This window comes from Mauremys reevesii, linkage group 1 (assembly GCF_016161935.1).
Source record: "Mauremys reevesii isolate NIE-2019 linkage group 1, ASM1616193v1, whole genome shotgun sequence".
NCBI lineage: Eukaryota > Metazoa > Chordata > Testudines > Geoemydidae > Mauremys > Mauremys reevesii.
In genome coordinates, this window is record NC_052623.1 from 276,339,187 (window position 1) to 276,356,171 (window position 16,985).

General features: G+C 44.1%; 1 protein-coding gene across 6 annotated transcripts in view; it reads left to right on the plus strand.

Moving 5' to 3' along the window:
• Positions 1–16,985, plus strand: part of ANKS1B (ankyrin repeat and sterile alpha motif domain containing 1B) — a 753,186-nt gene that overhangs the window by 667,306 nt on the left and 68,895 nt on the right. For all 6 annotated transcript variants that reach the window (XM_039494857.1, XM_039494866.1, XM_039494872.1 and 3 more), the window contains 2 exons: positions 12,019–12,126; positions 15,695–15,874. In XM_039494857.1, coding sequence (XP_039350791.1) covers positions 12,019–12,126; positions 15,695–15,874 — 288 coding nt within the window. The remainder of the gene's footprint in view (positions 1–12,018; positions 12,127–15,694; positions 15,875–16,985) is intronic.

A 16,985-nucleotide genomic window follows, 5' to 3' on the forward strand; every position in this document is an offset into this window, starting at 1 on the left:
ATCATCATCAAATTATTTTGGCACTTGTAATATATAATTCTATTTAGTAATTCAGTGACCACTTATTAAAAGAATGCGCACTTTCCTTTTACGTGGAATCTGTAATCTTGATAGAACTGTGTCATACTTAGCAAACGCATCCATTTTACCCCAGTGAGTATCAGAGATTGCTATAGAGATTCACATTTCATTCTTTAGATTTCACCACCCTAAAGGCTGTTCATCTTTTGTATACAGATTTCACGTGCTTTGCTAGCAGCAAACTATTTGAAATACTGTCAAAGATTAGAAGAACAGTGTGGGATTTGTTATGTTGCCAGTGACACAAATTATGCTTTTAGATTATCTGTTATACAAATAATATTGCAAGGTACAATGGGATAACACTGGGGTCTCTTTGCTAGCCCTACAATAGGAGTAGGCCAGAAGAGATTCCCCAGGTCCATGAACCCATCACTCTGCACATCTGGATCTGAGGGGTTGGAGACATTATTTCAATTCTCAGGCAGGAAGAGAAGCCAATGGTAGGGGTTAGCTACATAGCAATTCCATGTTCTAGTACTGGATGGGAGGTGGATTTCACCTGTATAACTGCACCCACTCCACCCACACGGAGCCTGAATAATCTAGCTTTGTGAGGATGGGAGAAGTGCATTTCACTGTTTGTGTCTATAAAACAGTTCATCATTAAGTGCTGTTTAAATAAAATAATAAATCATTTTTGGCCTTGTGACTCAGAATAAGCCAAGTTGATCATGATTCTAATAATTCTGGGGTGAAGAGGATATTGTTCAATGGGCTTTTTCAACATCTCAGTTTAATGTTTTTGCAATCCTCAGATATAATAAAAAATTCTTTTTTATACACACACACACTATATATAGTATTTTATACAAACACCGTGTGTGTGTGTGTTTGTGTGTGTATGTAAGTAAAACAAGAATTTATATATTAAAAATATATAAAATATTTGTGTGTGTTTTTATTACAACTGTGGTTTGCAAAACTGTGAAATCAAGATGTTTTTAAAAGTCCATAAATGTGTTCATTAAAAACTAAAGTAAAAGTTGTTCTAAACAAGTGATTCAACATGCAGACTGAGACCAGTCATCAGGGGATATAGTGAAAATTTTTAATGACCAGATCTAATTTAATAGAAATTAGGAGAAGGCCATGATAAAGAAATGAAACTAATAATTTTCAGTTGGAACATTAAAGATCATCAGTTACAAGCACAAAATCAGCAGTATTATTATTTTTATATAGAACTCAATAACATGAAGAGCTTACAATCTAATATATTTTCTTAAGACAAATCTGATCCTACCACTGAAGTTAATGAGAATTTTGAAATCAGGTTGATGGCAGGATGGGGCCCAGAGTGTATATCAAAGTTTTTCTATTGAAGTCAATAACCAAACTCCCAGTAACTTCAGTGATACAGGATAATGCTTAAATAAATAAACATAAGATGCCTGGATCTGAGCTTGCATTACACCAGTTTTACAACAGTGTAACTCAACTGGCTTCAGTGGATGTATTTCTAATTTACACCAGCACAGATGAGACCAGAATCAGGACCCATAATTCCAGATACTTAACGAAGACATAAGCCTATTGGCCCATCAGAACCCTTAGAATGCTGTTCTGCAGCTGAGTTATACTTGAGCCTTATTTTTCCAGGTAGATTATTTATCTCTCATCTTCATGCCTGATTTGTAGAAACAGAATTTATTAGACAACCATCTGTCTTTGTGGAATGTTGTCGTCACCAAGACAACTTGACATCTGTTTCCAAATGGTTAATATATACAGTAGAATAATGACACATACTGTGTATCATTTATAAGCCAGTCTCTCACCAGCTTGATGTACATGGAAGAAGTGACTTCCGCTGAAACAAGGGCAACCAGAAATATTGTCTTGTTGTGTCCAGCTGTGTTTCAACAGCTCTTTTACCTCAAGATAACGGAAGACCGGAGTATTCCTTTTTTGAGTGCATACATCGTGCATGCACACCAAGGATCCTTCTACTGCATTAAGCATGCAAACAATCTGCTAATGTTTTGGGGTAAGGGTTGTGTTTAGGATGGAGAAGAATAAGGAACTAGCCACTCTACAGTACTATCCCCTGCAGGCTGCCTGGATTTCTGGGTAAAAAGGTGGCTAGGAGTTAGCACAGCATGCAGCTGTAAGAATGTGCATTGTTTATGGCTGTTCCTGAGGAGCTACAGGAGCACTCAGCTGATGACAGCATGGCCATGATTGATTCTCAATACCACCATACTTCTAAGAGGAAGAGAGGCCCAGCAGAGTAGCATGGAGGGGCAGGTATCCATTGCAGACAACTCCTGCTTCCATGGATCTAGCGCAGGGGTGGGCAAACTTTTTGGCCTGATGGCCACATCTGGGTGGGGAAATTGCGTGCAGGGCCATAAATGTAGGGCTGGGGCAGAGGGTTGGGGTGCGGAAAGGAGTGTGGGAGGGGGTGCGGTGTGCAGGAAGGGGCTCAGGGCGAGGGGTTGGGTGCAGGAGGAAGTGCAGAGTGCGGGAGGGGGCTCAGGGCAGGGGTGCAGGAGGGGGCTTAGGTCAGGGAGTTGCCCGCAGGAGGGGTGCGAGGTGCAGGAGGGGGCTCAGGGCAGAGGGTTGGGGAGCAGGAGGGATACAGGGTGCAGGAGGGGGCTCAGAGGAGGAGGGTGTAGGATGTAGCAGGGGACTCAGGGCAGGGGGTTGGGGTGCGGGGTGCAGGAGGGGTTCAGGGGGGCTCCAGCTTTGCTTACCTGGAGCAGCAGCGGCATGCAGCAGGGCTAAGGTGGGCTCCCTGCCTGCCTGGCTCCACCTGCTGCCCTCGCCCACTGGTACCTGCCCCAAAGCTCCCGTTGGCCACGGTTCCCCGTTCCTGGCCAACGGGAGCTGTGGGGATGGTGCTTGCAGGCAAGGGCAGCATGCGGAGCCCTCCCCCTCCCGCTCCCCCAGGGGCTGCAGGGACGTGGTGCTGGCTGCTTCCGGGAGCAGCCAGGGGCCCGCGGCGCCACAGGGGTGCAAATCCTGCAGGCTGGATCCAAAGCCCTGACGGGCCAGATCTTGCCCACGGGCCATAGTTTGTCCACCCCGATCTAGTGGGTCCCTTCTTCACCAATTCCTAGGATCCCTGGGGTTGAGACACCTCACTCCATGCAAACCCCAGGAGCCTCAGACCACATGCCCTTGAGAAAGGAATGCCTCGCAAGAAACCTTGCAAAGCGAATATCTGTTTTATCCTGCGTCTCTACCACCCTGCAGCAAGTTTCTCAGCAGGACAGAGCAGTGAGGCTTAGTGTAATTGTATCAGTGTTGCAGTTTGCATATATCAGGGCCGCCCAGAGGATTCCGGGGGCCCAGGGTCTTCGGCAGCGGCGGGGCCTTCCGTTCCGGGACCCGCCGCCGAAGTGCCCCGAAGACCCGCGGCGGGAACCCCCCGCCGCCGAATTACCGCTGGAGCGGGGCCCGCTGCTGAGGTGCCGCCCGGTAATTCGGCGGCGGGGGGGGGGTCCCCACCGCAGGTCTTCGGGGCACTTCGGCACGGAAGGGCCCCCCGCCGCCGAAGACCGGGCTGCGCTTCGGCGGCGGGTCCCGCCTCCCCCCCGCCCTGGCCCCGGCCCCAGCCTCTTACCCCCGGCTCCCTCCTCACCCGGAGTCTCAGCGCCTCTCCAGAACAGCCGCAGCGTGTGGCCGGCGGGGCCTGAGCTCCGTCCCGCTCAGAGCCGCGTGGTGAGGGGGCGGGGCTGTGAGCTCCACGCCGAGCGGAGGCAGCTGAGCTCAGCCCAGAGCTCCCAGCCCCGCCCCCTGACCACGTGGCTCTGAGCGGGGCGGGGCTCAGGGGCCCCGGCTGAGAGACGCCGCTTGATGCGCTGAGGCTCCAGGAGAGGGACGGAGGCGGGAGCCTCCGCTGTTCTCTTGGGGGCCCCTGCGGAGCCCGGGGCCCGGGGCAAATTGCCCCCTTTGCCCCCCCCCCCGGGCGGCCCTGGCATATATATGTACAGTAACCATTGTTCAAAATGTAACGGTTCAGCCAAATTTATTTGCCAATAAAATGGAAGTGATTTGCCCCATGTAATGGATACTAACTTTCAAGTTTTTGGGGTAAATTATAGATCAGGAAAGATGGATGTGTGCACTAGAGGGACTGCTGTACTTCTGTTTCTTACAATTTTTCCTCAGGAAAGACTCTGCTGTGTTATTACTACTGTCTTGTTAGACCCTGTTATGACATGAATCCTGTGCTCCAGTGTTTTAAAATGTATTTAAAAAAACACACTGGAGGAATATAAAAGCTTTAAATTTTAAAAATGTAAAATATATTTTAATACTTTAGGTGTATAAAGTTCCACTGTGTATATGGGGTTATCACACACATTCAGAAACTGCTATATCTTAATGCTCTAATGGCTTACAAAGACGACTCAGGTTTGCCACGAGCAGTTACAACCAAACGTGGTTTCAGGGGCGGCTCTACGTTTTTGGCCGCCCCAAGCAGTCATGCGCGGGAGGCACCCCCCGAGGCGGACCTCCGACTCGCGCGCGACATGAGCAGAGCTGACCTGGGTCCGCGTCGTGGGCTCGGCTGGACCGACTGCGGGGGCGGGCGCGCGGCGGCGCGGCTCCGGCTGCCTGAGCTGCGTCATGCCGAGCGGGAGGCCGCCGCCGCCGCGCGCGCGGAGCGCCCCGCCGCCGTCATGCTGCTGCGGCCGTCCCTCGGTCCCGGGCCGGCTCCCCTGGCCACAGGCATGCATGGCGAGCAGTTACAACCAAACGTGGTTTTAACTATATTTGAAAATAGATCCAAATACAAATTACAGTACAAGTCCCAGTGTGGTCAAGGCCTGAATTTCAGGGTTTGGCAGATCTTTTTCTAATCAGCTCCAGTGCTGTGGTAGAATGTTGTAACACAGTTTGTATCCATACTTAATATGATCTCATACCATAGGATGATCATATCTGGAAAATGATCTAGCTATTTTCCTCGGAGGTTCACTTATGACAGGAGTTCTGCTATCCAGGCAGTGCAATTTATAGATGTTTAAATTTTCCAAATCTTTATAATACCAAACCCTGTACCCATCAGCCAGCTGAGTAAGAGCATCTGCAGAGGAGAAGTAAGGGAGGAATCATTTCTACAGGCCTTCAGCTACAAAACTAATTCTGTGGGTGTGGATTGAAATCCAATTCGTTTTTACATTTTACAGGTTTCCTTTTTAGACCCTCATGGCTCCACACTGGCTGATTCTTGTTCCCTGGGTTCTTTCTTTTCACGAGAATCATAGCCTTACGCCTGCATTTCTAAAGCACTCATTGCTGCAGTATATGGGGGCTCTGGACACTTAACTCTGGTGGTGTTTGGTATTATCCAACCAGGAGCCACACTGTGGGGGGAAAATGGTGATACTCAATTTACTATCTGCACACAATCCCAGAAAGCTTATGGTTTCACCTAAAGTGATCAGCAATAAAATAGTTAACGGTGTTGAATTTCAGTTAACATTTCAGATGTTTACCTGCAGGCTCAGGAAGACAGCACCTGATTGATTCATATTTACAAGGTTTCCTTCACAACCCTAAGGCCTTAGAAACATTTTTTTAATTAAATGAAGCTTAAATTCTGGAGGAACTGATTATGCCACTAGTAAAATGTTAGTACTGTTCTGAGCTCTATTTACTTTCTTGTACTGCTCCCAGCTCAGTGGCTTCGGGGTGCTGTTGCCTCCTAACTGAGTCAGTCCCCAGCCTTCTTACACAGCCATGGCTGTTAGTACTGCTACTCTGTTCCAAGTACGTGCCTGTTCCAAACCACTCCAAAACCAAGTCAATACACTATCTAGAATAAAAAAACCACCCCCTTTCTAGGGTGTGGATTTGTTAATAAAGAAATTAAAAGTAAGAGAATATTCTGCTCAAGCCTTCTACCAAGGATTGGCTGCTCTTAGGGTTTCTAATTCAGGACTGCCCAGCCCAGACCCTAACTTCACTGTCTCTAGAGAAATGCTCCCACCTATCTTAGATCTGCCTGGGGTAAGGAGCTACCTGCCTCAGTGACTCAGCAGAACCCACTTACCCCTTTTCCAGCAGGATCAATTTCTGCTAACAAGGTGGGGTGCTTCAGGCACACTGACAGCCCTATTAAACTGTTCTTACATAATATTCACCAGAGTTCATAATTTTTCAGGATTTGTTTTCTTGAATTCTGTTAGCCTTTATAGTCCCCCCAAAAAAGTATTGTGTAAGTTTATGCCAACCTTAGCAGGCATAACTTTTCCTTTTCCGGCATCTGTATGTATGTAGTCACCAGAGAGTTATCAGGGTGTGTGTGTGTGTGTGTGTGTGTTTCACATCGGTCAGCTAAATCAAAAATCCAAATGCAAAATGTTGTAGTAATATTTTGTGAATTTGTAACATTCTCTGGTGGAATGAATGGAGAATATGGAGACATAAATACAATATTACTTTATCTCTTTGCCTACATTTTTTCTTTTGACAAATGACTTTCTCCACTCTTCTTGTAATTGTATTACACCACCGAGTATAAGCAAACTCACTACAATGGAAGTTATGCTTAATCCAAAAATGTGATATGGGCTTGCACTCTTGTGGCATGTATCATGGTTGTCGGCAAAGTGAGAGGCATATCACACACATGCTTTTTTGTCTCTGATATGAAATTTAGGCTATCTTAATGCCTTAAGCTATTGTAGCAGTGTCATGACACAATCTATATGATTTACCACAGCCAAACTGCAAAAACTCGTTCCGCTGCCATGTATGAAATATGCTACAATCTTTACTGTGTAATGCTAAATTGCATAACAATTATATGGATGCTATTAATTGACTATAGAATTCAATATTTGCCTATCAGTGTTACCTGATTTTGAAAATATTGATGGGGCACTAGTTTGCTATGTGCACCAAGTAAGTGCAAGTCTCTTATGGCCTTTTGGTATGAAACATTAGAATGCTTGTAATATTATGCTGTCCTAGGCCTCATTCCCATTACATACTATTGACCCATATTTCTGATATTTGACATTTTTGCTAAATACTGTCAGAGATCATCTATCACAGAATATTTTTGAGATTATCTGTGGAACTCTCTTCTTATAACTCAAATGTATAAGGGCTTCAGATAATGACACTTCTTGTTGGGAAGATGATCAATGAATCTCCAGGTAAGACAATTACGAGGGAGCCATTGTGCATTTTGAGACCAAAAACAAAGCATCTTTCATTAACAAAGTGGTTAGTCCCTGAGCTGTGATTAGATTTTCCTATTGGCCAAATATGATATGTTTCTGTAAGGTGCCTCTTCAAACCCTTCCACGTCCAGATTCACGGTAAGCTCCACTTTTTGTGAAAGAACAAAATGTGATACAGGTTATGTGGTGTTCCCGGTATTCTGAGATCGATGCAGTTTTCAGTTTAAGCCCACTCTTTTCAAAAGAGCATAATCAGTTGGAGACCCACCTTCAGAGCCCTGACCTGAAAAGTTCCAGGGACTCATTCCTCCTCGGTCACGGTGTTCAACAGTTGCATGAAGCCACAGGAAGAGCAAGTGACACACAAGTCTGATTTATTAGCGATCCTGCTAATGCTTCTTAGACATCAGTTTCACTAGTCGTGGGGCGAGAGGCAATTTCTCAGACTGCTAGGGCCAAGCCCATGCAAAGCTTTGAATATCGAGACAGAGACTTTGAACTTGACTCTTCATTTAATTGGGAGTCAGCAAAGAGACCAGAGCACTGGAGTTATGTGTGCAGAGTGACCTGTTGTGCTAAACAAATGATCTGCTACCTTTTTGTACCAATGTGAGTGTTTTGGGATGTTTTCGTCTCATTCCTAGATATGAGATGATGTGATCAAACATGAAGGTCATGAATGTGTATATTGCTTTGGCAAGGACTGATGTGATGGGGCCCAATCTTCAAGCAGGTAACAAGTATAAGATGGACTTTTTTTCCTGCCGTTTGATAATGGGGCATTCAAAGCTTTGAGGAGTTCAAAAAGACCCCCAAGGCTGCACAGTGACTTAACAGTCTGAGGGCAAATGCCCTCACTAATGGAAGATGTTCTCTCTTTCTACCAGCATCACCAGACTAATGCCTCGCTGAGCTTTAACAAGCAGCAGTTCCTCCAGGTGCTGCTTATGGCTAGACATTGAGAAAGATGGTAATCATAGAAACGTAGGGCTGTGAGGGATCTCGAGACATCATCTAATCTAACCCCCTCACCCCCTGCCACACACACACACTGAGGTAGGACCAAGTATACCTAGACCAGTGGTGGGCAACCCGCTGGCTACACACAGCCCGTCAGGATAATCCGCTGACGGACTGTGAGACAGTTGGTTTACATTGACTGTCCCCAGGTATGGCCCCCCGCAGCTCCCAGTGGCCACGGTTCGCCATTCCCAGCCAATGGGAGCTGTGGGAAGCAGCGCGGGCCATAGGTTGTCCACCACTGACCTAGACCATCCCTGAAAGGTCTTTGTCTAACCTGTTCTGAAAAACCTCCAATGGACGGGGATTCCACAACCTCCCTTGGAAGCCTGTTCCAGTACTTAACTACCATTATAGTTAAGGCTACAATTCTGTCACGGATTTCGTGACCTCCGTGACTTCTTCTGGGGCAGGGCTGGAGCAGCAGCTGGTGGGAACAGCTGACCAGCGGCCAGCCCCGGGGTTGGTGGGAATAGCTGGTTGGTGACCAGCCCCGGCGCTGCTGGAGCAGCGGTCCTCTGCATGCCAGAGCAGTGGCTGAGGTTGGCTCAGCCCCCTTGGGGCTGGAGCAGCAGTAGTCAGCCCCTGCCGCAGGACCAGCGGTGGGGCTGGAACAGCTACAAGCACGGCAGTGCTCTGTTTGTCCCGCCCTCCTCCATCCCCAGGGTATTTTTAGTAAAAGTCAGGGACAGGTTGCAGGCTTCCAAAAATTTATGTTTATTGCCTGCGACCTGTCCGTTACTTTCACTAAATATACCTGTGACAGAATTGCTGAAGATAGAGCCGATTACGTCTTGCTTCTTGTCCCACCTTCAGTGGACATAGAGAACAATTGATCGCAGTCTTCTTTAGACAAGTCCTCAACATATTTGAAGGTTATCAGATTCCCCCCACCCCAGGCTTTTGTCAAGAATAAACGTGCACAGTTTTTTTTTAACCTTTCCTTATAGGTCAAGTTTTCTATACCTGTTATCATTTATGTTGCTCTCCTCTAGACACTCCAATTTATCCACATAATTCTTCAGGTGTGGTCCCCAAAATGGGACACAGTACTCCAGCAGAGGCTTCACCAGTTACAAGTAGCACAGGACAATTATCGCTTGGATTTTACATAGAATACTAGTGTTAATATACTCCAGAATATTTGCCTTTTTCATAACTGCATCACATTGTTGGCTCATATTCAATGTGTGATCCACTATAACTCCCAGATCCCTTCTAGTCATAGTACTGCCAAGCCAGTTATTTTGTAGTTGTGCATTTGTTTGTTTTTTTACCCCCTAAGTGTACTATTTTGCACTTGTCTGTATTGAATCTCATCTTGTTGATTTCAGACCAATTCTCCAATTTGTCAAGATTGTTTTGATTTCTAATCCTGTCCTCCAAAGTGCCAGCAAGCCCTCCCAGTTTGTCATCATCCACAAATTTTATAAGCATACTCTTCACTCTGTTATTCAAGTCATTAATGAAAATACTGAATAGTACCAGACCCAGAACAGATCCCTGCAGAACCTTTGTAGATACGCTCTCCCAGTTTGACAGTGAACCATTGATAGCTACTCTTTAAGTATGGTCTTTCAACCAGTTGTGCACCCATTTTATAGTAATTTCATCTAGACCTACTTTTCCCTCATTTGCCTTCGAGAATATCATGTGGGATTGTGTCAAAAGGCTTACTAAAATCAACATATATCACATCTACAGCTTCCCCTCCTCCCCCATCCATTAGGTCAGTAACCCTGGAAAGAAATTAGGTTGGTTAGGCATGAGTTCTTGACAAATCCATGTTGGTTATTACTTATCATACCATTATCCTCTAGGTGCTTACAAATTGATTATTAAATAATTTGTTCCAGTATCTTTCCAGGTATTGAAGTTAGGCTGATTGATCTATAGTTTCCTGGGTCCTCTTTGTTCTCCTTTTTAAAGATAGGTTCTATGTTTGCCCTTCTGTGATCCTCTGGACCTCACCCATCTTGGTGCTGTTTATATTTGATGTAAAGTGTATGGAGACTTTAATGTCTCCTGCATACCGCTGGCGTTTCAGCCTGTGTTGTCTCACTGGCTTTCCTAATGTTTTCCTGTATATCTTGAATAATATGAAGATAACAAGCTTGTGGGACTCTGCAGGGGGGCCTGCTGTGGGGGAACAGCTACTCACAATGATCCTCAGGGTTCAATCTGAACAGAAGGCCCTGGTTTTGTGGTGTTTCCCGTGACCTCTGTGGCTGCAGGCAACCAGACTGTTAGATGCTCAACAATATGAAATAGCACAGACAAGACCAGCAGGCTGAGTGTAAATGTAGTTCCCCGGTTTGTGGACAGGAGGAGGTCAACTACCAAAGCAACAGTAGATATCTCTGTACTGTGCCCTGTTCTGACACCAAATTGAGTGGGATCTAAGATATTGGTTGCTGAGAGGTTGCTGACTTCTTGATCAGGTTGCTTAAGGGATGCTAGAGACCAGGCAGTAGTTTGGGAGATCACCAGGGTCGAATAATTGTTTCTCAATACTGTCTGGGCCATTGCCTGTTTTAGTGTGAAAGAGAAATCCTCTGCATCCGTGTCAATGTTGACAGTCTCTATTAGTAGTGGACCCACAATGGAAGGTGATGTGTTCAGGAAGAAAGGAAGCAATTTGAAGCCTGGAAGGATTCTGCAAAGGTGTAATTTTGCCACATCTATGACAGAGCAAAGGTTGGATCTCTGCCTCCTAGCTCATTGGCATAGATTTGTAGAAATTTTTTGTATCAGACTTTATTTTCTGCCACTAATGCTCAAGTTTTCTGCCTTGTCCTTACACCCCGCTTCAGCCCCCAGCCATATTTCCAACAAGCGGGGGGGGGGAGATTGAGAGAGATCTTGCTTTGATGCTAGAGCATCAATAGATGTATTTAGGGAGTTGTAGTGACTCAGTAATTATTCAACTCTTGATCAGCTATCATTTTTTATAAATTAAGGTTTGGAATTTGGCAAGTCCAAACATTTTTGGTCAGTCCGCTGGAGGTAGTTGTTTGTTGTCTTGCTGTGGAGAGGGTTTTTATTTCGATCTAGAGGAGGATGGGGTCTGACCAGGATTGGGGGGAATCAAATCTGTGTTTCTTATGTGCACACCCTGCCTGAGGGTGTTGCTGACTCTGTGTGGGGAGTCTGAGATTGCTTCTGAGAATCCTATGGTGCAAAGTTATTAGAAGTACCAACTTTTCTATTTGCTGCTCACTTCCTCCCTCTCTCATTTCTTTCCTTTACCCTTTTCCTTTAACCATTAGTCTGGCCTCTCTTCACTTTTCTAGGACCACTATTCCTCCATTTCAGTTGCTCCTTTATTCTCCATTGCTCACTCTTGTCTGCATTCCTACATTTTCTGTCCCAGTCTTTTCTTACTGGTTTTACTTTTTTTTACTTTTTTCAGGTACTGCTGTTCCATCTGTAATTCAGTCTGTAATTCTCTCCCCTCTCCCTCTTTGATTTCTCTCTCCTCTCTACTCTGCTGCTCTGTCTTCGCTTTCTATAACTGTACCTGCTTTGCTTTTCTCCTCATTCTATATCATTCTCACCTCCTTTTACTCTCTGAATCCTACTCTCTGACCTGTAACCCCCTCTTCTAATCTTTGTACACCGTCCACTGCTCTCTTTCTATTTCTTTCTACTTGACCAATGCAGATTATTTACCTGTTAAAAAGTTTATAGAAAAGGTGTTTGTTTCTGACTGGTTCTTTGTTTAATGATTTTAATGAATGTTCTTACCTGAGCTTTTATTATTTTTCAGGTTTTAAAAATCAGCTTGGTTGGCCACAGGAAACGTATTTTGGCATCTCTGGGAGACAGGCTTCACGAAGACCCTCCTCAGAAACCACCTAGGTCAATAACCCTCAGGGTAAGTGCCTAGCAAATTTAATATCTTGTAAAGTCATCAATCGTTTTATAAAAAAAAAAAAAAAAACCTGAAAGTACAAAGAATTGTCACTTAGTGGCTAAGCATATAGAATGAGTTTTATCCCTTTCATTTTTGTTTGCTCTCTGTAGTGCAAGTTCGTGCTTTAGGCATGTCTACACTTACCTCTGGTGTGATCGATCCAGCAGGGGTCGATTTATCATGTCTAGTGAAGACACGATAAGTCAACTGCCGAGTGCTCTCCCGTCGACTCTGGTACTCCACCGGAGCGAGAAGCATACGCAGAGTCGATGGGGGAGCATCAGCAGTCGACCTACCACAGTGAAGACACTGCGGTAAGTAGCTCTAAGTACGTCGACTTCAGCTACGCTGTTTTCGTAGCTGAAGTTGCATAACTTAGACCGACTTAGCTCACCTCCCACTCCAGTGTAGACCAGGCCTTAGTTACACAGAGCCAACATGAAATCAGTGAGATAAACATGTATAGATATCATGTGTTTCTGGGTATCTAAAGTAACTTGTCTTACTCAGTTTCCATTAATAACCCCACTCCTGCAAGCCTGGTCATGGTGCCTTTTAGGATTTTCCACATTCACTGATTTTTATATTCCTCCCATTGCAATAAATTCACTAGATTTCTAATCCCAGAAATTTTGCTTTCTTGATATCTATTATCCTTATTACGTTATGGTCTGGGGACCCCGTCTTTACTGTGTTGTGTTCAAGGTAGTTCATGCTCATTAGCACCTTTTACTATGACATTTTCATTCAGTTCTTCCCTGTTTGAGTAGATTTGATTTGAGTATTTCCATGGTGACTGCTCCTCTGATTGGAATTTCATTCTGGAATGGATTTCTAGTTGTCGGGCATAATGTGCTCCCTAGTTGTATTTATTGGTGTTAGGAGGAGAAGGTAAAGCTAGAGTGGGAGCTGCTGCTGCCTTTTATAATCTTATTTTAACAGAAAATTATAGATTCTATGACCTCCCTGTTTTTACCCTTTTTAGTCTCAAAAGCTATATACAAATACTTGGATTTAGAAATCTATAACCTGTTTTTTAATATTGTGCTAGCAAAAGTGTCTTTCAGTTCATGATGTCCTGCCCTAGGGGATTGCTCAAATATAGATATTTTTAGTTACATTTTATATCTTGGTTTGCTGTGTGAGTGGTCTCCTGGCACAATGCAAGTGCTAAAATAAAAAAGAAATGGCCAATAGCTGAAAGTAGCACACTCTCACTCAGTGGTTTCGATGCATTGGACTGGAAAACTATTTCTATAGGTGGGGATGTTTTCTCTTCTGCTGGTGGAAAAGCTTTCACATCCTATGTTACTAGTGGCATTGTACTTCTCAGGGTACAGTGAAAAGTACACTAGATCTCCTCCTCATGTAATCAGGATGAGGAAAAATATTTCACTTCCCAACAGCTAGAATTACTAATGCAGACAGTAACTAAATATTATTCATCACTTTATGTACAGTTGTCTTCACTGGGAGTCCTAAAGGAAAGGACATGAGTTTGGATTAAGATTTTCTACTCCTTCAATAACTGAGGATACTGTACCATAGAAATACTCAAACAAAAACATAGGGTAGTGTTTACCTTATAATATGCACTAATGATTTTATTTCAAGCTGAAGAATAGTTTGGATATGGTGAGATGTATTTCTGCTTCTTTAGGAAGATCTGTTTGTGTCTAGTACATTGAAAGAACCGTTTTTTGTGTGAGGATTTGTTCCTAAAAGGATGCCAATATAAGTCTTAGGTGGGCTAATTGCCTCATACCACCACTTCAGTTTTTCTAGTTCCTACAGTAGCTTTAAACATTATATTTTTTTAATGAAGAAAACATTGGTAAATATTAAAGCAAAAGTAGCAAAGATATGGTATGAAATGCGGAGATTTATCACTCTTATCTATGACCAGAAACCTTCCATTGGAAGAGCAACCAACGACATTAGACCACCCCAAGCCTCCTTACTTTCCTCCTGGTCTCTCAGCAGCTTGAAATAGGGTGCCTTGATGCGGTCCACAATCTAGTTTGGCTCTGTGGAAAATTGCACCAAGAATCCACTTTAATTACTCCTCTAAAACAATAAAATAAGAGGTAGGTTTTCGTCCCTGTGCCAGAGCAGCCGTTTGCATCTCGGCAGTGTTGTACGGTACCTTAGGCCCATTGTTGTTTAATATTAAATACTTATATTATAGTTATGCTTCATACACACAAACTGTCACATTTCCTGCTCCAAAGAACTTAATCTAAGAAAATTACCTACTGGCACTGTTTCCTGGTGCATGTGATACCAAACTGGGCCATCTGCTCAACACCAGGTCAGAAACCAGACTGTTCCTGATAGTGGGGTTCATCTGTAACTGTATCTCCTGGCCACCCCGGATCTGGACAAGCACTCTTGTGAACCTCAGGCCAGCTTTAGGTATCCTTGATTCAAAAGCAGCTTGGGAAGCTAACACTGAAAGTTGATGATCACACAGAAGTGGATGCTGGCAAACAGGGGTACGCACATGGAGACGGAAGGTGTGCTGCCCAGTTGTGCAGGTGAGGGCTTCTGGAGAATTTGACCCTACAGCAGAGTCCAGAAAATTGATCAGAGTGCTAGTGCTTGCAGTCCCTACTAGTACAGCACCCGTGCAGATTGACATGGTGATAGAGAGCATGCTGTTAGCTTTCCTAGTAGCAAGTGGAACTTTGCTGGTAATATGAACACCCGGGCACTAATGTTTGCAATTCTGTGTTTGGATGTGTGGTGTGTTGTTGGATGTACAACTCCCAAACTACTCCAGTGTAGACAAGGCCACAATGTCGTGCATCTGTTACACACAAACAGTTTAGCTAGGTACTCATACACTGATGTTTTCTGGAGCTTTTGGAGTTGTAATCTGTGTTCTGTTTCTCTCTAATATCCCCATATAAACTGTATTCTGCAGGGCCATTACAATTGTAAGTAAAGTATGAATCTTACATCTCTGCACACTTATTTTCTCTCCCAGCAAAGGGAGATATTACTGGAGTACAAACCACCTGGCTGCTCCAAAGTGATGGTATATTGCCCCTTACAAATAGTTCAGGCATCAATCATGCCTTTACCTGGACCATGACAAGGGCTGGCGTGTAGCTGCATCTTCCCAGCAGCAGCTCTAGGAGAGGACTTGACTCAGAGTTGGGAAATGGGGACGTAATTTTCTACTAGCCTATACCAGTAGCAGATTTCTTCCCTTCCGCACTGCCCATTCTCCACCCACCTCCATCAACTTCCACCTACACAGGAGGAATAGTGTCTCCATGGAGCCTGCTCACAAACCAGTGATGTGGGGAGGCCATGAGGAAAATAAGGGTGCATTACTGCCCTCTACAAGTTGTGTAGGGCATGTCACAATCTAATACAATATAGCATTCACTCATCATAAATTCTTTCTTCAGGAAATGCTCCTAAATTTTGTACTGACAATTGTTCAAATATAGTTTTAAAGAGGTTGCTTGTAGACATAAAAATGGTATTCTACCATGCTACATTTTCCATTTCTATCTAGGAACCCAGCGGTAACCATACTCCTCCTCAGTTGTCTCCCTCACTTAGCCAAAGCACTTACACTACTGGTGGCTCCCTAGACGTTCCTCACATTATCATGCAGGGGGATGCAAGGAGAAGAAGAAATGAAAACTATTTTGAAGATATTCCCCGGTCGAAACTGGAGAGGCAGATGGCACAGGTAAGGTTAAAAAAGCTGTCCTCATGCTGTTGATCAAAGAATTATATCTAGTCATTGCTGCATATTCAGATATTGGGGCCAGATCCAAATCAGCAAATGCAGTATCCATTTTTGTTGTTTTTTAGTTTCAGAGCAGTGTATGCCAGGTTTCTGAATCCTAAACTAGATTAGTTTTTGCACATAGATATATATATAATATTTTCAAAAGTGTGTGCGTGTATTTCATTTTATACAGATTTTTAAATATATTTAGATGCCCCTAAATACAGGTAAATGCCTATGTGCATTTGAAAATCCCATTAGGTGCCTATTTGCATCTTTAGGCATCTAAATACCCTTAAAAAATGAAGCTCACAGTCCTGCAAAGAATTAATCTTATGAATGAGTCTTTTGTAGGATCAGGACCTACATTTTTAAACTCATAATATTGAAGCTTTTTTTTTTAAGAGAGAAATACATAGTAGTAAGGAAAACAAGTGGCACCTTAAAGAGTCCAGTTGCACCTTAACACGGCTACCCCCTGATACTTGACAGTAGTAAGGAAAGAAATTCTGGAAAACAACTTCACTTATAGAGAAATAAGTGAGAATAGGACATAGAAAAAGATCTAGGCCCTAATCTGGGCAGATCCCTGTAAAATGGATCCACACTCTTCTGTCTGAAGAAGGGCACCAGGGAGGCATTAGTTATTAGTGAGGATTGTTTATACTTCCTTCCAGGAGGCTAAGATATTGACTAGCCTTAAACAAGTAATTGCTAGGCCCTTTCTCAAGAAATCATCATTTGATGTTAAAGGCATCCCTGTCCTATTTAAAAGTTTCCCTTCATGGGGAAACTTATTGCAGATTTTCTGATAGCAGCCCAGGTGCTGCTGACATGCCTGTGGGATCTGGCAGAGCTGAATAGGGTTGTTCTTTGCTGACTCTATCCCATCCTTGTTGACGGGTCTTAGAGCAGAGTTTAGGAGTAGCTCCTGCTCTCTGAGAGTCCTCTTATAAGTGGTTCCTTGTGGTTCCATTCTATTGCCCTGCCTGTTCTATACAGACAGATGTACAAGCTCCTGAGAGGAAATGCCATTTTAGGCTGTGTTTTCATCAGTATCAGGAGACAT